General features: G+C 38.5%; 1 protein-coding gene across 1 annotated transcript in view; it reads left to right on the plus strand.

The window, feature by feature from the left end:
* Window positions 1-24,101, plus strand: part of LOC131977339 (adhesion G-protein coupled receptor D2) — a 113,083-nt gene that overhangs the window by 81,498 nt on the left and 7,484 nt on the right. The window contains exon 24 of the mRNA XM_059340587.1: window positions 5,901-5,980. Coding sequence (XP_059196570.1) covers window positions 5,901-5,980 — 80 coding nt within the window. The remainder of the gene's footprint in view (window positions 1-5,900; window positions 5,981-24,101) is intronic.

Genomic DNA, 24,101 nt, shown 5'->3' on the forward strand with positions numbered 1-24,101 from the left:
AGTGTTCATAAATACACTGCCAAATTTTGAAAAACAAACAAAACTACTTAAAATCAAAGGTTGCAGCCAAAATCAGGCTCTTTGTCTGTGTCAAAAAAGCGTGCAGTTACTCACAAGAACCTACCTTTTTTAAATGGTGCTGATTTCAGTTTAGGCTGAAGTCCATCAATACTGGTTGATGTTGAGCCATTTTCTTTCTGAATAAATGTAAGACTGGTGGTTTGAAGGTTTTTTATGTGTTTTAGCTCTGCCAACATACTCCCTAGACTTCATCAGAAGTTGTTCCAAGTAACAGGAAGCAAAAATTGACTTTAATACTTAATGAGGACAGAAAAAGATAGATATACCTCATATCAGAACCACCAAGTCACAAGTCCTTTTTTAGGTCACTTTTGCCTGTAACATTTTAAATCCCAAAGATTCAGTGAAGTTCTGTCACTTTTTGGAGTGTGGGTAGGACTACATTTTCTATGCTTAGCCTCATATTCTTTCATAGGGTCGCACCAAAACAGACACCAACCATACAAAAAACCATAGGGGATCCTGTTCGGTCTCTCTAAATTGATAATTGCCATATCACAAAATTATTCATATCTTTTCCCATGTGCTAACATTTTTCTAGGATGATGGTAAAGGATCTGGATCTGGTGTGGGTGTCTGTGTGTTTATATGTGCGTGTGAGTGTGTTGTTATTTTTTTTGTACACATGCTTGTCCACATGTGTAAAGACTGCGAGTGATTGCTTCTTTCTGAAGTGTGTCATCGTGCACCATAATTACACCTGCCCTGTCTTTGCGTGTGCATATGCGTCCAACTACCCTTGCGAGTGTGTATGTGTGTGCACACGCCTTTCAAGCTTGTAGTGTATGAGCGCCAGCCTGCTTTCAATATAGCCTCTTATTAGGTGGTGATTATCCTGCCTGCATCTGGCTTCTTTCAGCCTTTGACTGGAAGTTGGAGAGGCCAGGGGCACCCTGGGAAGAAAGGAGTGAAAACTTCCTGAACCCAGCTTTCACCCCCCACCCCTCAACTCCAGAGTACTCCCCAACCTCTCAAGGAACCTCCTTACATTCGCACTAGTGTTTTTTCTATAAACAATAGGAAATACTGAATTGGGCAGTGAAATATGTAGGTGGTGCTATATGGGCTGATATATGTGCCACCATGAATTTGATTTAACTTAACTGAATTGCTTAAATTGAATAATTGCATTGAAAAACTGAATTTGAATCACATCATTTGAATTTGTATTGTTCAATTTGAATCATTGCATTAAAAAACTGAATCTGAATTGTAATTTGAAATTTAATTTATTAGTTTGGAACTGAACATTCAACTCTCACAATTCAAATTCAGTTTGCAAAATTCAATTTCAATTTTCTGCGACAAACATCCGGTAGTTGAGGCAGAGCAATCGAGAGCAGAAAACGGATGTGCTGATTGGCCGAAGAGGTGCTATGGCAACCGGGCGGCAACTAATGTTACAAAAGAAAACAGAGGTGCTGATTGGCCGAAGAGGTGCTATGGCAACCGGGTGGAAACAAATGTTAAAAAAAAAAAATGGAGGTGCTGATTGGCTGAAGAGGCGCTCAGTGTATCTGCGATCGATTGCTCTGCCTCAACTACCGGATATTCGCCGCAGAAAAATGAAATTGAATTTTGCAAACTAATTTTGAATTGTTAAAAATGAATGTTCAGTTCCAAACTAATAAATTAAATTTAAAATTACAATTCAGATTCAGTTTTCCAATACAAATTCAAATTATGTGATTTAAATTCAGTTTTTTAATGCAGTTATTCAAGTTAAGCAATTCAAATTCAAATATAAATAATTCAAATTCAGTTTCTGGTGGCACATATATCAGCCCATAGTGCTCAGACTATGTTTGAATGCAAGGATAGATAATGTAGGCCCGTAAAGGTTTTTGTAGAAGTTGCCTTCCAAATAAGTTCTACCTGTTCACTAATGAATGCACTCACTGTGTCATGTGTCTGTCCTGACCATAGACTGTATAAATAGGTCCTGACATGACCCTGGAATTAATGGTCAAACTTCTGGTTCACAACTAACCCAGGTTGTATTGCAGAAAAGTCTCTTGCAAATGTAATTCTAAATTTTCTGTATTTTATCGTGCTAGTTTATGGACTTGACACTGTATTTTCTCAGTACTGTAAAATTGTGAAAATGTGTTGTTATTCAAATGTTAGAGACTCGAAATCACAGTACAGTATTATTTCAGCAACCGTCCTATACAATGGATGCTTTTGTGTGGAGTAATTGCATTTACTTAGTCACAGTAAACTACAAACTAGTGGGGAAGTGCATTGATATGTGTTTTCACTAATGTTATATACTGAAATGTCTAACCATATTGAGGTGAAAAGAACCTTCCCTCAAGAAATTATTATCACTTTCAATTTTTTTCTGGTGCTAATCTTTATTCTCCCACTTCACCCAAACGCACACGAATGCACATCATTTCCTGTTCCTCTGCTCCAGCTAAACTGACATAGCACCACTGGATGACTGTAGATTGCAATATCACAGTCTAAAAAAATAACTTTGATGCAGAAAAGCTACAAGAAAAATTAAAAGACAAAACTGAATAAAAAGAAGAAGAAATGGATAGCAGACAGGGAGAAAACAGTATGGCAGGATCCCGAGGGCCTGGCCGGGGGCTTTGTAAGAGCCCATACATCAGCTGTCACCCGATGGGCTTCCAAAGAGCCACAACAGAGAAACACAATAGACTGGACAGATGGTCCCAAACAAACTGCAGTGGGTTTGATGCTATTAAAAGCTGTTTACCTCATGCCAGACGCCAGCAAGTGTAGTGGATGCATTGTGTGATCATTTCTGAATGACTCAATGTGTGTGTGTGTGTGTGTGTGTGTGTGTGTGTGTGTGTGTGTGTGTGTGTGTGTGTGTGTGTGTGTGTGTGTTTGACTACCAGCTTCTGGTGTTTCAGCAAACCCTCTGGTGTGTTTTTAGCCACCAAATGACCATTCGTAGCTTAAGTAAGATGTGTGTGTGTGTGTGTGTGTGTGTGTGTGTGTGTGTGGTTTTCTCGTAATTAAGATACAATCAAAGACAATGGTGGTGACGGTGAAGCACAAGCAGGTTTATGATTGATTTGCACAAAGTGGATGCCAGCCAACTCCGTAGGCCATGACAAACTTTTGGCTTATAACCAATAACCGGACAAATATAAAACAGACCCCCCCCCCCCCCCCCCCCCCCCCCCCCCCCTTCTCTGTTACTCCCCCCTCCCATCCTCTCCTCCTTCCTCTCCCCTTCATCTGCTCTCCTAAAGAGCGACTCTGACACCTCAGAATGATGAACTCCTTCGACGCGCTGACCTTTCTCCTTCGGACTAGTCACCCGCCCTCCTGCCCTCTTCCATGTAGATGAGACAGAGACAGATGAAGATATTTTGCAATGTGCGTGCATGTGTGGATGTCAGTGGGGATGGTGGGCGGGGATGTCATGCAGTGACACAGTGAAATTAGTTTTGGTGTTGGTGGATGGCGACCGACCCACCTTCAGATCAGCAGTCAACCAGGGAGATTAATCCAGACGCGGGAGGCCTGCTGGAGAGCAGTCCTGACAGGCCCTGAGCCAGAGGAGAGAGACAGGCAGGTAGACAGACAGATGGGGCGGATGGCTTCATGACAATGATATACCTACTGAGATTGTGTCCATATATCTATCTGTGTAACTTTCTGGTTTAACATACAGATTGTTGGACTGCTGCGGACATGAATAATGTAAAGACCAGGTTTCTTCACCATGGCATGTTAAAATAGACCAAATTTAGCACAATTACTGGACTCATTAATCAATTTATGTAGATCTGGTGTTGTTGCACTGGATGATAACCCTAGTTTGAAAAAGGATAATCACACTCCAAGCCTTTGCAAATGGAGCAGACACCCTACAGTTTCCTGTTGAATCATAAAGTTTTGGCTAATCATAAAATCTATGAAAAAAACAGGGTGGACGTAACCACGTGACGTCACCTATTCTTTTGTGGACTATTGTTTTGAAGCTTAAAGTCTGGGATTTTGCCATTACCATCTTGTTTATTTGGAGTTAGATGTGGTCATATATACATGGGGTGATCTAACTGAGAACCCTCGGACTTATACTGGTAACCTGACTGCACCTGGTTCCTGGCTAGTCCGTGTAAAAAAGTTTGCTTCTATAATTTAAGGTAACCCAAAGACAAGTTTGCAGCTATTATTAATATGTACACATTGCCATTGATACGTATTGTTACTCCTCCTCTGCTTCATCATCTGTTTGTATCTAAATGGGACCACAATTTACAAAATGATCATCATGAGGCTTGTCACTAGCGATTGAGACCTTAAACTCATTAGGAAAAATTAAGGAGGTAATACATCAAGTGAGAAGTAGGATCATTTTGTCATAGACTTCTATACAGTCGGACTTCTTTTTGCAACCAGTGTAGTCATCCCCTGCTGGCCATTATAAATAATGCAGGGTAAAAGTACTGCTGCATTGATTTAACTTTTCTGACATCGACGCCACATCCACTTAATTTATACAATCTTTAGAATAAATACATATTCACCTCAACTCAGCTCAACTTTATTTGTAAAATTAGCTCTTTAAAAACAACAACAGCCGCAACAAGTTCTGTACATAAACAAGCAAACAAGAACAATAAAATAAATAAAACGGGAATAAACACTAAAATAAATAGCTTCATTGCTTTTTAAGAAACAATTTAAAAAAACAATAAATAAAAACAAACCATAAAACACGAAAACAAGACAAGAGTCTCATGCGTGGTTGAAAGCCAAGGAATAAAAATAGGTTTTAAGAGAGAGATGAGTTTTAAAAATGGACAGTGAGAAGGCTTGTCTGATGTACAATGGCAGCTCATTCCACAACTTACAGAACCTGCTCAGTCATTGTAAGGCAATCCAGATGAGAGCTGCAGCCAAGTACCTGAAATGTGAAATGAGTGTCAGAAGTTGATGAATATGGTATCATTAGCCACGCTTGTCTTGCCTTCTTCGTTTTCTGCTTTAATTGGCTCCAATTTATAATCCTCCACCTTTGGGCCATCCTTTATAATTCTGTCTTGTTTCCCCCTATAATTGGTTCAGATCAATGCATCTTACAGGTCACATAAAGGGGAGAAATCCTTGGATCTCTTTTTATTCTATTTAATGCTGAAATAATGTTGTTTTCTAACCTGTTTAAAGAGTTTTTCTACTTTTCTGGTATATTCTGCCATCTGTTCATATTTTGAAGAGAACTCTTAATTTTTTACTTCATGCTTTAATTACAGATGATATTTATCACAGGAGAAGAGGAATACCACAAAGTAGTCAAATTGCTAAAACACTTTCTGGGATTTAAAATCCAACATGGTATTGTTAAGGTGTGGTCCATTTCTTGGTGATTAATTCTGAAATCACAAAAGAATGTCAGCACTTTATGCATTTAATAGATGCTCTTATCCAAGTGCATGTGTGTTTGAGGGCATGCAGCACATGCACATGAATAAGTAAATCCACTTCAAGCCTCTGTTGAATGTTGCTCTTGGATGGTGCCTGTATCAATATTCAGTACAAATATGAAATAGAAAAATCACACCCACAGTGTTGTGTTAGGATTTTTCAGGGGAAATATTTGAGTTGTAAAATATGCATGCAATTCAGTCACATCTCATTAATTTCAAATATGCAAATAATGGTTTCTTATATGTTATTATTCATTTAAACATGACTTTAAGATCACCCGCTCACTTACTTGCTCCAAGCATGTGTCCTTGTGTATGTGCATGTGTGTATTCAGTTATTTTTCAGTGGAGGTGAAAACTATTGGCAGACCTAACTGTGTGTTTATGTATGTCTGTCTTCAGGTCAGCTGCCCATTCCTTCTGTTCCAGAGAGACGAGAAAATCCCTTGAGCCAAACCTCCAAAGACACTCTGCACAGAAAGGTAACTGACTCCATACACTCACATTCACACAGCAGGGTGGATCAGTCACTCTAGTGGGACTTTGAGCTTTGGGTAACAGGGCAGTTCAGGGGGTCAACAGTGGCATTTGACCTCTGACCTTAGGACAAAAACAGACTGAAGTCAGGAGCTGAGCGATTACTGTGTCGGGTTAACACACTCACCACCAGCAGCAGCTCTGTTAGTCCTTTCACTGACTTAGAACATCTAAGTTTGATTTAATTCAGTTTTATCAAACAGTATGCCCTATTAACGCTGTTGTAAATTTATAAAATAAAAAGGCAAAAACTTGATAAAAACATACTCAGTAAAAAGTTATTAAATAGTGTGGCGATTCACTTCCTAGTATTAAATAAAGTAACATAAAATGTATTTTCTTGATTCGTGAATTTCTTACTGTACAATTATTTATATATCAGAATTATTGATGCTGGTCATTTTAAGTTATTTTTAGATGCATTTCATTAATTAAAAAAAAAATATATATAAATACTGTTAAATTATTTAGAAATGTTATGATTACCTTTTTCAATCATTTCAATTATATTCAACAATGGTTAACCTTTTCTTTTCCTAAACTGGTGTACTTTATTTTTTAATTTCCAGCCTTCTCTGAAAGAATCTCTTATGCAAAAAACTACTCTCCCCCTCTCTTTTTCTGTCTCTCTGTCTCTTTCTCTCTCTCTCTCTGACACACTCTCTCTCACACACACACCATGCTTGACTGACTGCTTCTCCACCGAAATAAATCTCCAACAAGCCTCCAACTCCCTGATCACTCTCTGCATGTCCTCGTCCCCCTGGTGGCCAACTTTAAAACCACATCACACGTCCTCTCATATCAGCTTTAACAAGTTGCTTGTGTTACTCGAATAACTGTTTTTTTTTAATAAGAGACTTTTTATATGCATTGCATTGGCTCTAAGAAAAGATTGTCTTTGCTTATGTTTATTTAGACAAGAGTGAACTGAGCCTCCTTTGTGCTATAGATTCATATAATAAGAGCATAACTACGAGGGCACTAGTGGTTATTGTGAATGGAGGTAATAGTATTAATCACTTTATCTTCTGAAGTTTTTCCAGTTGATGAATTGATTCAAAGCCAACCATAAGACTACTTCTTAAAACCTCCAGTCCAGTATTTGTCCCCCCATAAAGTAATTGAATTAATAATTTAACATGGTGTGTACAATGTTGGAAACACTTTTAAATGTTAATATTTGTATAGTGTTAATTTTTTGAGCAGAAATATTCATTTAATGTCACAACATAAAACTGGGGTCTGAGAGTTCATTAGGGAACTCTGATTTTAAGGGTTGTTTTAATTTATTTTTCTATCCTTAAATAGGAAATAATCAGCTCCTAATTATAACTGAAAGTGTGATAAATGTCTGAAATTAAAACCTTCAACCTCTTGATAACACAGAGAATTATCACACAACTGGCAATTTTTCAATCTTATTAAAAACAAAAGATTGTCTCCAAACAAAACAAAAAAAATCTACTAAAAACAGACTCAAGAATCAAATTACTTTTGCAGCTTTTCCCCTTTCTCCGTCTCTCTGCCTCTCTCACCCTTGGTGAACTGCTACCACACAACAATGTCCAACTGTCCTACCTCCGACATGATCGAAGCTGACTCTGCTCTCCACCCAGCTTTGTTTTTCTTCGCAGCCGTTGGGTGGTCCATGTCTCTCGCTCCCTCTTTCTTTCACTCTATCTCTCTCTCTCTCTCACTCATTGTCAAGTTCACAGTGTCTGTTTCTCTTTGAGCGCTACGGGACCCAGGCATGGTCCGAAACTCAATACCAGAGTATACACAATTAAGTTCACACCAGAGGTTATTGGGTGGAAGTGTGGTCTCATTCCACAAAATGTGCGAGTCAGTCAAAAGATAGGAGGGTGTGAGTGTTTATGTGTGGCTGGTTAGTTGGTCAAGGTTAACGTAATGATGGGAGGTGGAGATGGTGTGTATGTGTGTGTGTTTTCTCGGGGCGGTCCTCTGGTTTCAGCACAGGCAGGAGTCAGAGACTCTGTAGTGGTTGGCTGTTGCCATTTGAGACTTTCTCTTGACAGGTTGTTCTGTCCAATCGCAGTCAAATATAAGGATTTAGTAACTGTGGCGACCGTTTTCAGCTGTGTTTTTATTAATGAATCCTAATCATGGTGTTAGAGTGTTGTGCCTTATGCAAGTGGATATGCTTCAGATTTTCACCGACTGCAGTATTGGGAAAGTAAAATAGTACATTGTTTATGAACAGATTATATTTAATCAGCCACCTGACAGCATTGTTGATTTGTGATTGATGCAGCTGCAGCATCCTTCGATTTCGACGTATATCCTTATCCAAAGATTGTTTCTATAGGCTTTATGGTGCTATGTGATTCATACGTGTTCAGTGGTGAACCTCAGAGTAATTTCCAAAACATTATGATTTGGAACAAAGTGTAAAGTAATGACAGTAACACCAAACAGAAGGTTTTTTTTTTCTTTCGGCTTTATTGAAAATGGTAGAGATTAGGGCTGGGCGATATATATAAATATAAAAAATATATCTATATATTTTTAAATGTGATATGTAATAAGACCATATCGCATATATTGATATAGTTAAAAAAAACATTTTCTTTCTTTATATATATATGCTGCCCTTACTAGGGTTTGTCATATTTAGTTCTTTTGTAATGTTCGTTATTCTTTTTACATATAAATATATTAATTTCAGAAAAAGATTGGCCTATTTAATTTGATAGGCTATTTTTATTTAAGATATTTTTTTATTTAAATGTTCAGTTTATGGAGCTTTGATTTAAAAAAAAAAATGGTACTACTGTTGTTCTACAGTATTTATGTTCACTTAAATAAACGGTTTCAATAAAACTACTTGTGACATGTCATATTTGGCTTTAACTTTGGCTGGACATTTGCTCTCACTTTGCGATAAAAATATCAGGATATATATCGATATTCAGCCTAAATATATCGGGATATGACTTTTGGTCCGTATCGCCCAGCCCTAGCAGAGATACATAGTTAAAGGGGGAGACAGAGGGGAAGAAATGCAGGAAACGGCTCCGAGCCAGATTCGAACCCATCCCCGATGTTTTGCAAGGACTAAGTCTTGGTGCTTTTCACTCTACAGGTTATTTAAAATTAACCAAAATCTTCAGAGAATAGGCCTTTTTGGTCTGTTCCATGGTACATAAAACAATATTCCTGATTTGGTCCTGCTGAACTAACCCCAGTTGACCTTTCCAGTCTGTTGAGTGTTTCAGTGTTGGACCTGTTAGCCATAGCTCCCTCTAAGTACCATTCACACGCGATCAGGAGTCCCATGACAGGCCAGCTGGAACCTTCAATCCACCTCCCAAACAGGCATACAGACACAAATCCTCCATGGAGCCACCACTGGCCAGCCAGCCTGTCAGTCATTCAGCGGGAGGGTTACTGTGTGTGTGTGTGTGTGTGTGTGTGTGTGTGTGGGTGTTGGGGGTGTTGTTGGGGCTTCCTGTTTTGGCCTGTGTGTTTCAGTTCTTCCTGGCAGGGCGACTGCTGGTGTCATGTCTGTCAGCTATGGGACCAGCAAGACACATAAAATATACATGCCTGTAATCATTTTTAATTTCAAAAAGTTTTTCTTACCCTTGCTGTGATGGAAAATTCTCTAGAACAGCACTTAGGCTAGAGCATATGACTCAAATAACCTGACATCACCAGATTAAATTGCAAATGTGACCCAATCTAGAACCTCATGAAGACCATAGACGAAAATTCCTTTGGACGTAATTGGTTGACCCACAACCAATCAGAGCAACGAAACATGTCGTAACACTGAGTGACAGGCAGACTATAGCGTACGGAGATTAGCTGTGATGGTATAGCATCGATGTGTCTGTCAATGACTGCCGTTCTTGCCATCAGCTGCAAAATATCTCAGTGGTGCTGAGTATATGCACAAGGATACACGGACCAAAAAATGACATTACTAATTGTACATTATTATTTGTATGAAGTGCACAGTCCATATTAAATAGACAGTTGCGATTGGCTTCACCCGGTCAAGGTCTGCTGAAAATCTGTCTGAATGGGAGAGAAACGTATGTGACAGAGCAAATCAAAAACGAGCTCACAGATTTGAATGGTTCATGAAAGGACCCAAAAGCTCTCGATAGAAATCTACATTTAAGGAAATTTCTTCCACTGAAAACGCTCTTAAATTACTTACCAGAAAAAGTATTTAAATCATTTACACAACTTCTAAAAGATGTTGAAACAACTCAAAGATCAACACACATGCACAGAAGTGAGTGGGATTTTATTTACGACAAATACTCTTATATGGCAGCCAAGATGCTTTTTGTACATTTGAGGCTCATTGTAAACACAACAATTATACTTTAATTTCAGTAGATGTTTGAAGAGATTTATACTCAATAGAGAAAATATGCTTTTTATTTCATAAAGCACCAAAGAGATTTGATGCATTTTTATTAAAAGGCAGCATTGGGTCTTTCACAGAGACTATAATCTGGTACTTTTCCCACTCCTCACATCTCTCATACACTCTCATATGCACATAAAAATATGCACAATGTTGGTGTTTATATCTCACACACATGCACCAACTCATGCCTCTTCATGAGAGGTGGGTATGTCTTGGGGGGAGCACCAGTCATGTTCCATTAATCCGAAGCAACCAGTGGTGATTGATCAATTAGCCCTGCTTAAAGCTGGGGCTCAGGCTGATCAATAGCACTGATCACCAGCCAAAGGTTTTTCATTAAGACCTGCTGCTCTGCATGAGTAGACTCCATTAGCATAGACCAAATGGGCTGTGAGGAATGCAAATACTTGAGTAAAAGCACGCACACACACACATACACACGCAGGCCACATATCTAGTGTATATGAAGAAAGGAATATATATCATATAATCATTGATCTTGTCACATCTATTAGGGGTTATACTCACAAATTAGACATTATACAGTTATGCATCATCCTAAAGCAGTAAATGATTGATTTATAATTTAATTTATAAATGAGATGTTCTTTCTTCCCCTGTGAAAATGTTCCACAAAAACAGTGTGGGGTTATCTGGTATTTCAAAATGTTGTTTGTAATTGGTAAAATATTTAATCCCTCCTAAATGTCGTTTTATTAATAGCAGAATTGATGCCTCTAGCTGAAACATACATGTTTTTTTTCTATATGCTGCTATTTGTTTTTCTAATTGATTATGAATGGGCCACTGGTAAGTGAGACAGCCCTGCGATCATAAAAAAGTAATAGCCCAAAAGTGACTTCCAAAAATATAAACATAAATGAGTCATATTGCTTCTGAATAGTCTTTATGTGACCATAATGAGCATGTCCGGCCCTCTCATTGTCAGCCTTTTTGTTAGTTACCTGAACAACAGCGGATGTTGCTGCACAACAGCGATATCTCTGATCCACGACCCCATCAAACCCACGGGATCATCCGTAGCCTAAAACAGAAAAACACTGGCCAGCTACCACTGACAAACTCACCTTTCTCACCCTTTCCAAATCCTCAGTGGGGCAGAGAGCCATTGTTTTACTTAAACAATCCTCATTGAATTACAAACTGGCCGCATGCTTTGTTCAGGGAGGCCGATGCGTACTGCTGTCATGGGTCCTATCGTTAATGTGCCATCACTGCACCTCACATCCTCAGCAGACACAGGCAGCGCTGACTTTATTTCCTCCATCTGTAGGTGTGTGTGTGAGCACATATGTATATGTGTGTGTGTGTGTGTGTGTGTGTGTGAGAGAGAGAGAGAGAGACTGACACTGTATAAGTGTGTTGGTAGATGCGGTGAATGAGTAAGAGAGGAGGTTGCCGGGTGGGTCATTGAGTGTGTGTGTGAGATAGTCGGCATTAAATCGCTCAACAGAGACAAGAGCAGATAAGCATTGTAGCATGGGGTGCTTTGGTCACTGGTGGAAACTCCACAGAGACCTGGACACACACACACACACACACACACACACACACACACACACATATACATCATATTATTGTTGTGTTCTGCTGTCAGTATTTTACATTAAAAATACCATGTATAATTAAGAAATAAGTAATTATTAATATGTTAAACAACTGCTCACTGGATAGCTAAAAAACTAAAGTTGATTTGTTGAGAGTAGTTCGACTCAACTGGGCAGGCTGCAGGCCAGCTGAAAAAAATAACCTGACAGACTTCAGAGTCACATATAGCCATAGAGGGAACATTATTTTTACACACACACACACACACACACACACACACACACACACACACACACACACACACACACACACAGTTAGAATCTATTAACTATATATAATCTAATCGATGATAGATTTTTTTTAAGCTGATTTGAACTTTTACCCTTTTGAATATCAGCTATTGTTTCTTGTTAAATATATATGATTCAATCATATTTCTTATTTCTACAATGTCATTTAGCAGACAAAGTAATTGTTTATCCATCATTTCTGGGTGTCACTCATGAGAGAGAAAAGAGTCAAATTAACGAGAAAATTGTCAAAATAACAAGAAAAAAGTTAAAGTCACGAGAAATAATTCAGAATGAGAAAAAAAAGTCGAAATCATGAAGAAAAAGTCAATATAATGAGAAAATTGTCAAAATAACGAGAAAAAAGTCAAAATTAGAATAAAAAGTTGAAGCCACGAATAAAAAGTCAAAATAACAAGAAAGAAGTTAAAGTCACAGGAAAAAATAGTCAAAATGAGAAAGAAAAGTAGAAATCATGAAAAAAAGTCAAAATGAGAAGAAAAAAGTTTAAATCAAAAGAAAAAAGTCAAAATGAGAAGAAAATGATTCTCTGACTGCCAGATTTACCTTTGAAGGCCTCCTCCTCACGTTTACAGGGAGTGGTAAAATAACTATTAAAACTACATACAAGACTACCTTTTGTGAAGCTTATCATGTTCATTTTGTTGATAATGTGTCTTGGAGGCATTAAAATCACCTTGCCAGTAGATTAATTTTCCAGCCTGTGTTTATATTGGATTGCATTATGTTTTTATTCATCCAAAAACAGATGAAACCCAAAACCGGTCATTAGGGTTAGAACAAGGTTCAGAGTTGGGTAAGGGTTAGGGATAGAGACTGAACGGCTTCAAGAGGAGATGTCCAGAAGTATGGTAGCACAAAAGTGTGTGTGTGCTTGTATCTCTGTGTGTTTTAGCGGAAAGGAAGGGAGTTGGTCGCAGAGATACTGAGGCAGACAGGAAGAGATCATCCTGGTGTTACCATGCACACACAGGTTAGGGCTCACACACACACACACACACACACACACACACACACACAAACATGCAAATGGATTGGGATGCCAGGACACACAAAGTTACAAATATGAATCCAATGTCCCTTCCTTTTGGCCTCTCACCTTTTGACTTTTTTACCTTTCAGTATCAGTTGGTGTCATTTTTACGGTCTAAAAACCTTTTTAGCTGTTGCATTCACTCGACAGTTAGATGTCTTAAATGTGTAAAATGTCTGCCAAGCTACCGTACATATATAGCTCATGCACACACACACACGCGCACTTTGTGACCATTTGTCCAAAGAGTTCGATGAGTTTTCTGCAGGGATGGCATGACAGCAGAATGATATTTCCGTGAGCCGTGTGTGGGTGGGGGTGGGTGGGTGGGATGGATGGACGGATGACACCGGTATCCATCCCCACTGGGGAGAGGAAGTCCCTATCAGAACACAACAGGAAAGAGACTGAGCAAAAACAAGCGCATGTCTTTTTGGACATTAAATCACTTCCTGTAGGGCTCTGGGCGGCTTCCCCCTCCATCCTCTGCCTCCACCTCTCAGTCCAGTTTAACCCAATTTGGCAGACAGAAAAATTGATCAAGCCCCTTCATCTGTGTGTGTAAAAAGCGTGCATGTTCCTGTGGGCAGGTCTCTAAGGTATTGCACTGATGAGTGAAATAACTCATCAATATCAGAAAGAAGAGGCTTCGAGACCCCCATCTAGAGCAACTGTAGTTTTAATTTTTAACAATATAAAACACCTTCAAAAGTAGAATCTTTTGCCTTATGGACCCTGCGCATATATGCAATGCTGTGCAGCCTTCCGATCTGATTTATTGCTTTGACTTGCAGATGTGATGAGTATCGTAGGATGCAAGTGCCATATAAATCCCTACACTCTGACAGATCACAAGCCCTCAGTCTGGACCTGGTGCTTTGATCTTCATCCAAGAACAAAACAAAGAGACAAAAAGGTTTATCTATGGCTGCTGCAGGAAAAGGCCTTTTTATGGTGACAGGAAAAGACAATGACCACCGTTTTCATTCAAAACACAAACACGAGCCTCACCCTGCCTGTTTTGTCATTTTCTCAGGTTGTGTGTGATACTGAATGGCTCAATACAGACTTTAGACATCTTTACTAAATTGCATACGTACGTATATTGAAAATGCAGCTCTCACACAATGCTGTCCTCGTCCAGGGCACAGCTGTAAAAAATATGACTTCCTTCCTGTCGGCAATTTCCTGTTTATGTCTGAATTCAGGTCAGAGAGGGGGATAGTGGTCCCTACCTCACCCACCGTCATCTTTCCCCAGAGGTGACCCCAGTCCTGATGATGCAGGATGCTCTGTGGAGCCCAGTGTCATTAAAATACCTGCCTCTCTACTTGTCTGGTTTTTCAAATGTTCTCTCCGTCACTAATAAAAATACTCACAAACACTCTTCATCTTCCTCTTTCTCTGCCCCTCTCTCTTACTGCACAGAAAGAGATACTCTTCCAACATGCCAACATGGATACCATTGGATAACAGCCTCTTTTAGCCACAATACACAAGAAAAGGAGATATGACATTATTTGTGTTTTTGGCTATCCACAAGACTTAAGAGACCCCCCCCACTCTCCCCCCAAAAATGTCTCAATTGCACACACATGGATCTTCCTGAGGCGCCCTGTTTGTTTCATTTTCTGCTGATTTGCCTAAAACAGGCAGCAGGCGCTGCTGTAAATGTTTAATTTAAGATCTCATGTTCCCCTCTGTACGATATGTGGTGGTTGGGAGCATGGACTGGCTTGACGAGGGGGGTCCGATGGTGGGGTTGGGGAAAATCGGGGGGGATCTGATGGAGACCCCCAGGTCTCCGGGCACAGTCATTAAGATGGCTCCTCGGTTTGGAGTGGAGAAAGCATGCTCGGCACTCTGGGCTCATTGAAGATGCTCCCCTGCCTACTTGAAGCATCCATTATTTATGAGGGTTTTTTTTTTTTTTTACAAATTCCAACTGACATTTATATCAGTTGTGGATGTCTGTTTCTGATTTGGCTACACTGGGTGTGTCTATCCTCCCCTGCACCAAGATGAAAATATTTTTCAAATACAACTGCCCAATATTACAAAGCAAGCATTTTACTGTTGGGTGCTGTTTTCTTCCACTTTGCATTTGAGCTCACTTTTGTGCTTTTTTGAGTGGGTCGGAAATAGGTTATAATTTCTGTTTGAGGTAATTTCTTTTAAAATACCAAAATCATAGTGTCTTTGCTATGTGAAATGGCGTGTTCCATTGCCCCTTAAAAAATAATGTTCCCTCTATGGCTATATGTGACTTAAAGTCTGTCAGGTTATTTTTTTCAGCAGGCCTGTAGCCTGCCCAATTGAGTCAAACTACTCTCAACAAATCAACTTTAGATTTTTAGCTATCCAGTGAGAAGTTGGTTAATATATTAATAATTACTTATTTCTTAATTATACATGTTATTTTTAATGTAAAATACTGACAGCAGAACACAACAATAATATGATGTCTATGTGTGTGTGTGTGTGTGTGTGTGTGTGTGTGTGTGTGTGTGTGAATGATGAGCCCCGGTCTAAGAGGAAGTGTTGTCTCTCTGCTGCCCACCACCCCGACCTCGTTCGTCTGTGGCTGAGCCAGTATTGATCGGACCGCTGCCCTGTGCTTTGGTGCTCAGCCTCAGGCTTCAAACAGCCTCACCTCACCTTACATCACTCACCTCACATTAGACGCTGAGCCTGATATGCACTGTTGGGCTCTGGTACACTCCCAGAGAGAGAACTTGTCAAATGCCAGTTAACATGAGCGCTACCAGAAGAACGCCCACATGCTGTCAATCTTGCATTAGGTGCTGGAGGTCAGTTTAACAATGCTGTACCATCTATTACAGCTTTTTGTTTGTAGGACCTCGATTAGATACAGGGAATTAATACTCTGTTTTCTCTATCGCTGTATTTTTTCACCAGTTTTAATATTGTGGGGATATACTTACAGAATGGATAAATCATTGTAGAACCTGATAATGTAATAACTTCCCGATAATGTAATAAAAATCTGCACTTGAGTCCACTGAAAATGTAATAAAACCCGATAATGTAATAACTTCCCGATAATGTAATACAGTTTTTTTTTTTTTTACCAATAATGTAATAAAGTATAACATTAATGGGAGGTTATTACATTATCAGGTTAGCCTTCATTTCGCAAGTCCTGATAATGTAATAATTCCCCAATATTGTAATAATTTAACAGCAGACCACCCATTACTTGGGTTCAAGTGGTGATACTGTGTAGGCAACACTAGCTCAAGAGCTCTAGCGCCACCAACAGGTCAAAGTTGAGTGTTTATTAACTTTTGACCCGTTCATCCGTTTTTCACAAACGAGGTATCCATGACACACGAATGCATTCAACAGCTTCTTGAAATCTAAAGGTGCTTGGTGTTATACTTTATTACATTATTGGTAAAAAGTGTATTACATTATTGGGAAATGCACTTTATTACATTATCGGGAAGTTATTACATTATCAGGTTTTATTACATTTTCAATGGACTCAAGTGCAGATTTTTATTACATTATTGGGGTTATTACATTATCGGGAATTATCAGGTTCAAGCATGTTTTTTTTTTTTTATTGTTTTTTTTATTGGTGAAATGACGTAACAAACAAGGTGACTTGAGGGACAAATACACTACACCATGTGGACCACAAGTAAAGACAGCAGACATACAGCGCAGACAACAACAAAGAAAAACACAAATGTACAACGATGTGCACAGAGGCATCACAGGTGTATGTGCGTGTGTGTGTGTATATATATAATATAATATATACATATATATATATATGTATAACATATATATAAATATATATAACATGGCTCACATATATAACACAATAAAAATAAATAGGCAAACAAAGCAAGAAGCAGTAACGCAAGAAGAGAGGGAAGAGGAAAGAAAAAGAGAAAATAAAAAAATAAACTATATAATATAATAACGCAGGGGGACAGGAGACATCACCACACAAGATAGCTTGATGTGATGCAGCACAACATCTTACACAATAAGATAAAGCATGTTTATTAACATAATTTGTCTTGGGATTATTAGCTTGGATTAAATTTCCAGCAACAACCTTTTTTTTTACACCTACACTCAGTCTCTGAGTGGGGATTCTACATGCTTTGCTCAAGGGCACCTTTACAGTGATTGTCTAAGCCAGCAGATAGTGTTTGTCTCTCCCCTTACCGTGCCCACTTATTTTATAGCTGGTAGTAATATGGTGCTCATGGATGACAAACGTACACTGTCCTCACACTATGTGCCCTTGACTTTAGAGGGTTAATGTTGCTTCAAGTGATTTCAAAGATTCAGAGTCACTTTTTGACAGTGCTGTTACTGAGCAGTGGTGGAGATGAGCAATCTCCCTGCCAGTCAGCTTTTTGCCTGACAAAAAAATAAAAAAAAGCAGTTAGCTCTGCTTCCAGGACTGCTCGGAACACCGGTGCAGTGTTGGTGCTTACACTGCTAGCACAGGAGGTGGGAGGAGGGGCACTGGGGTCATGACCACATACTGTAACATCACCCATTGGATTGTGGACTCTGGTTTGGAGTTTGGCATCATCGTATTGTCTTTTTTTACAATCAGTACATGTGCAGAAAGGACCAGGAGCTGGAATAATCCTAGGTCATCAGATAACTAGCTAGCTTGTTCGCAATCGACAATCATTGTTCTAAATGAGGGCTGACTTCTTGAACAAGACATGTTTAAGCGATCAAAATGTTCCAGTTAACACTGATGAAGTGAAAAAAAAGGGTAAAAATTCTATGATAAAAACACACTTTTGCGCATTGAAGAAGACTTGAAACTAATGATTGAGGCCATAGACTCACCATGAGTACATTTATTATATTATTTATTATTATTATTATTATTATTATTATTATTTATCATAACATTTATTGAGGTAATAATTCAAGTGAGAAGTAGGGCCATATTCCTATTGACTTATCTACAAACAGACTTCTTTTTTACAACCAGTGGAGTCGCCCCCTGCTGGCTATTAGAAAGAATGCAGTTTTAAAGAACTTGAACTGCATTGGCTTCACTGTTGCTGCTTGAGTCATACTTGTAGTTAAATGTCCCAGTGATGTTGTACTCTATATTAGTACTCACTGAATAGGGCTGTTTCCACTACCGGGCAATACCCAGACAATACCCGGAATGAGGCAGGTCTCGCCGAAACGCCCCTAATTTGAATATGAGCAGTTCCAGTTCAGTCCCTGTAGAAGAGCAGGGTCTTTTTTCTCCACTGAAAACAGCCTCGTTACTGATTGGATAGATCGCTAAGCAGGATGTGACGTAGTACTCTACACGACAACAGCACACAACTTTTGTAAAAGCCAGCAAAGCAGTGTTCCCAATTTAGCAACTTTGTTGCTAAATTTAGCGACCTTTTAGACCCCCCTAGCGACAATTTTTCAAGAAAGCGACTGGAGACAAATGCAGGGACTCCTTCTTACTCTTCTTAAGGAGCCACTTACGAACCGGAGGCTGGCTTGTTAAGAAGAACCACGGTTAGCAGCAGTTAGCTACAGTTAGCTCTGTAGCAGTACAGTGTGTATGTGCTGCTGCTACAGGAAGTGTTCACTTAGCATCTCTGGTTGTTTACAACAAGCACCAGACACTCTGTGCACAGTTAGTGATGTCGTTAATTCACAATCACTATGTTTATCATCAGCTGAGACTCTGTGCATAATTAGCCATTCTGCTTTCAGCTGCTGACGTTGTGTTAGCAGTTAGCGACAACGAAAACCATACATCACCTCCGGAGTTTCTAAATCCCTCTGGGGGCTAACTTGTAGTTGAAGCACGCAGAGTGAGCAGACTTTTGAGAGGGTGTGGCCTGAGACTTTCCTGGTGACCACCTTCCCCCTAGTCGAAACACGGCTTATGCCTCTTGTCCAATCAAATTTCTTGGTCGGAACTAACTGTTGTGTAAAATGATATCTAACGCAGCCAACACAAAGCATGTACACATGAAACTTCTTCAAGTTACAATGTAGCTTCCCAACCAGAAACAGTATTGTCATAACTAAACCCTGTTAAAAACAAATTAATACACTGTAGTTATTGTAGTGTGATGAGAGGCAGTCTTTTCCTTTTTACACTTAACTCCTGCCTTTTTTAAAACAGAGCCATAGCTCCAAACAGATGCTGAGGGGATGTTCCCCAAACATCATCCCTGGAGCTCACACTCCTTTTCCATAGCTATGTTTAAGTGTGTGATGTTCATTTATAGGAGCCTCTTTTACAGTGTTGCTGCTGCCTCTGGCAAAGGACCCAGCCTCTTAAGAGTCCTCAGTAGCTTACAGAAACTTTCTGTCCCGAAGGAGGGACAGCAGACTAAATAATCAGTTTCCCATCACAGTGACAATCTGAGAGCAGCTGTTTGCATCTGAAGGCCTGCCAGCAATTGTTCGTGGTGCTCTGAAACAGAGAAGGAAAGAAAGGAGGTATGGAGAGAGGGAAAGATGAAAGGAAAGTTTCTTTCTGCTTGATTAAGTCCACTTAAGGGTTTTGATATTGATCTCACCAACAGACCTGCAGATGTATGTGTAGAGACACATGGACAAATACTTATATCCATCTGTACACACACACACACACACACACACACACACACACATACACGTTAGCAGAAAAACACACTTAATTGAAGCAGAATCCTTTGTTTTTGTCATATCTATGGCCTGCAGAACACTCAAGGATATACAGCATTTGATTTATGATGCAGATGTACTTCTTTATTTGTTTTGCAACATTTATGTAGCACTTTGCAGTAAAAAACAAAAAGCAAATAAACACGGATGTTAAAGACAGTTGGGGAGTAAAGACAGTTCAATGAAAACTCTAACACTAAGCACAGTCTGTAAATAGTGTGTTTTCAAATACTGTGCATCATCTCCTCAGGCATCTGGTTGAAAATGCACAGGGCCTTGATGGAAAGCATTCAGTCTTTAAGAAAAGCAGTGGTGACCAAATAATTTGCTGCCTTTGTGTGACACCAGGTATGCCTGACAGCTCTGTAATGTTTGCACAAAAGACACCATTAAGTACCATTAAGTATGTATCAGTACTCTAACTTTAAATTATTTTTCTTGATAAATAGCTACAAAGCTCCGTATGTGTGTGTAGTAGTCTTTGTTGGCACCCAATGGCTAAAAGCTGGGAGTGCAGGTGTGTTTTTGGATCTCACTTTTTTGTCATCTGTAGTTAGTTTTTTTTTTCCGTCCATAGTAGCTGTTAGCTTACAACACTAGTAAAGTCTTAACAAATTATTGTAGTATTGCATATTACTAGCGACACTCATCAAAAAGTAATAGGTTATTTTACAATATAACTCAGGTTATAATAGTTTTGGTTTTTCATTAGTTTTAGTTTTAATTTCGTTGTCAATTTTTGTTTTCAAATTCAATTAGTTTTAATTAGTTTTAGAGTGTGTTTGCTAGTTTTAATTAGTTTTATTTTTTTTGGAAAATGCTTAGTTTTAGTTTAGTTTTTATTAGTTTTGGTGTTAGTTTTAGTTTTTTTGTAATGGGGTATTTGTTGTTATTTCCTTTGTCTGATCCATCTCAGCTGAAATAGGTTTACGAAGTCATAAAACCAAATAGATTAAATAGATTTCATATCAACCAAAAGATTTACGTCTGAAAAAAGTTGACAAAGATGAAAACTAAGGACATTTTCACTATAATTTTAGTTAGTTTTGTAACTACAAAATCCAGTTTCAGTTAGTTATCGTTTTAAAAAAAACTTGTTTTTATTTCTATTTCAGTAAATGAAAATGTTTTTTCCAATTCTAATTTTTGTTATTTTGTTAGTTTTCGTTAACTATAATAACCTTGAATATTACTACCTGTGTAGAATAATTACAAAGTAGTTGCACTACTATGTTGCTTTCACCAAAATAACCACATAGGCATTATAAAATGGAAGAGGGTAATCGAAACACAGAAGCACTAGTTTATTGCATATCATTACAAATCCAGAAGGCGTGTATGCATATAGTGATGGAAGAAAAGTGCTAACACAGCACTGGGAGGGCTAAATCCATGGGTTTCGTTAATATCACAACTTACCTTGATAACACAGTGCCATTGTATGATAGATGAGTACTGGCCATTTGCTTTTTATTATCTATTTGGACAACTTTCTATTAGTTTGACATTGTTTTTTAAGGATATGCAACAACCACAGTATGTTTGCCCTCATAGTTCGTATGGATGAGCTTGTCACTGCCACTGTCTTACAGCCGTAGAGTGAGGAGGATGATGTATAGGTGCATATGTCATGATTACTTTACTTATGATCAAAAACTAGTCCACAACATTGCTAACAGAGTCATATATTACAGCAAGTACCACAAAACAAACAAAACAAGCACTTGTTCATTCTGACTGTAGCCTAAAGACTAAAACTTAGTCTCTTGTGCTGTCATTTACTCTCAACTTTTCTCTTCTTAGCTTCCTCTATCAAACTCCTCTTCATGTTAGTGTAACACAATACCTTTGTAGCCCATTATACCCAACACTGCCTAAGTGGTCTACACTGTGCTTTAATCACAATGGTGTCACAAATAAGCAGTTTAAGTGTGTGTGTGTGTGTGTGTGTGTGTGTGTTTGTGTGTGTGTTTGTCCTCATTTGTGTGTGTTCTTCCTCTAAGAAGGTGTTGTAGGACTAAGTTGTTGTATCGGCAATAGAAACCCTTTTTTCCTGAAGGGTCAAACAAAACAAAAAATACATATAAAAGGAAACATAACAAAATACTTAAAAATGTCTACTCTTCTAAACTGTCTGCTTGGTCGTGAACCTCTTTACTTTTGTTCTCAACACTTAGTATAAGGCTGCAGACAGCAACTTTCCAATAAGTACATAAATAAGCAAGCAATGACAGTGTGTGGGTGTCCTGATTCCCTTTAGCTAGCTCTTCTCTGCCAAAGCACCCATCACAAACACCTTTATTTGAGTGAGTGCAAGAAAGTCTGATACTGTTGTATAATAGTCTGCAGTTTGTTTCAGGGAATGTTTCCTTGTAATGAACAGAAGCAGAAATGCTTCATTAGTATGAGCAGGGGTTAAACTGGGTGGCTCCGCCCCGGCACATAGGCCTATGTTCTTCTTATGTCATGGGGGAATGCTTAACTTAGGAGATACTTAATAGAGGTAGACAGATATATCGGCCGGCCGATATATCGGGCCGATATTTGCGTTTCTTACTTGCATTGGCCGATACGTGTGTGCGTTCCAACTGTTAATATGTTCTGTTTGTTTTGTTAATAAATGTTTCTTTTTTGTTTAAATTGAGGCTTGTGTAACATTTGTTATCATTGTGTCATTTTTATCATGTAAATGGAGGGAGAAAAGGCAATATTGGCTTCAAGAATCAGCCCCAAAAAATCGGTAGCACTTATCGGGGATCGGTTAAGACTGATGTCAAAATAATCGGTATCAGCCTTAAAAAACCTGTATTGGTCGACCACTAATACTAAACAATATGTGTATTTTTTACCATTCGATACACGTTCACTTAGGGGTGTGCCATATTGTATCGTTCACGATTATACCGCTATATTTGTTTTATGAGTAAAAAATGCATATCATGATATTGGCAACGTTCCTACTTCTTGACGTAGTGGCGTAAGGGTTTCTCATTAATTACCTAGACTGTGGCGGCCCGCCATAGATGCATTTTACTTAAAAATGTACAAAATTTTCTCCTGGGGGGGCATGCCCCCGGACCCTCAAGATGGTTATTTTTTGTTATTTGCTAATACTCAGGAGTCAAGAGTTTTTCTTTTTGTATTTGGCAACTGTTGGGATTTGCACTTTACATTAGATTTTAGATTTATGATTGATTTATATTTTGTTGAACGTTTTTTATTTATTTATACAGACTAAAATATCATATTTTCTATATATTTTTCAGTATTTTGTTATATCATCAAGAATATCGTTATCGGAAAAATACCCTGAAAAATCGTGATAATCTTTTAGGGTCATGTCGCCCACCCCTTGGTTCACTCATAGAAAACCACAGACTCCCCACACATAACAAATCCCAATTGAAATGTATATTTGTTCCTTTAAATTAAAAATTCTATATCATACTTCTTTGTGAGAGCCCAAACTAATTTGTGCAAGAAATTGTACAATACCTGTAATACAATTTTGGCAAACATGTATGTGTCGGGAAGTTTAACTGGATAAATTAAACTTAGATCATACCGCTCAAATTTGCAGTTTGTAAACAGATGTTTTGATTTAGTTTTACTATTTTTAAGCATGGCCCCATTGAATTGAATTAATCAAGGATACTCTTTTTGGATTCTCCATGTACTTTGGCAACGTGCAAGAAAAGCTTTCCTAAAAATGAATATGAGCAACAATAGCAGCCCAAAACCAGCGATCAGACAATAGTCACTTCTCCTGACAGTTATCTTGTGGAGATTTTGCTGGCCACTATTTAAATGTTAAAGTTCAAGAGTAACCATGAGAAACTATCCAGGGGCTATTGCATGAAATAATACAGTTATAACAATCAACATAAATTGAATTAAATTATAAATCCTCAACAACAAAACAACATCACGTAGCCGCTAGGTTCCACCCCCCTATTGCTTTAATTTAATTGTTTAAATTTTTTTCTTCAATGTCACTGCTGAAAAATGTAGTTATTCTTTTTGAATTTTTCACAAGGAAACGTTCTCTTTACTGAGTATTCCGC

The sequence above is a fragment of the Centropristis striata genome, chromosome 9 (genome assembly GCF_030273125.1).
Source record: "Centropristis striata isolate RG_2023a ecotype Rhode Island chromosome 9, C.striata_1.0, whole genome shotgun sequence".
Classification (NCBI taxonomy): Eukaryota; Metazoa; Chordata; class Actinopteri; order Perciformes; family Serranidae; genus Centropristis; species Centropristis striata.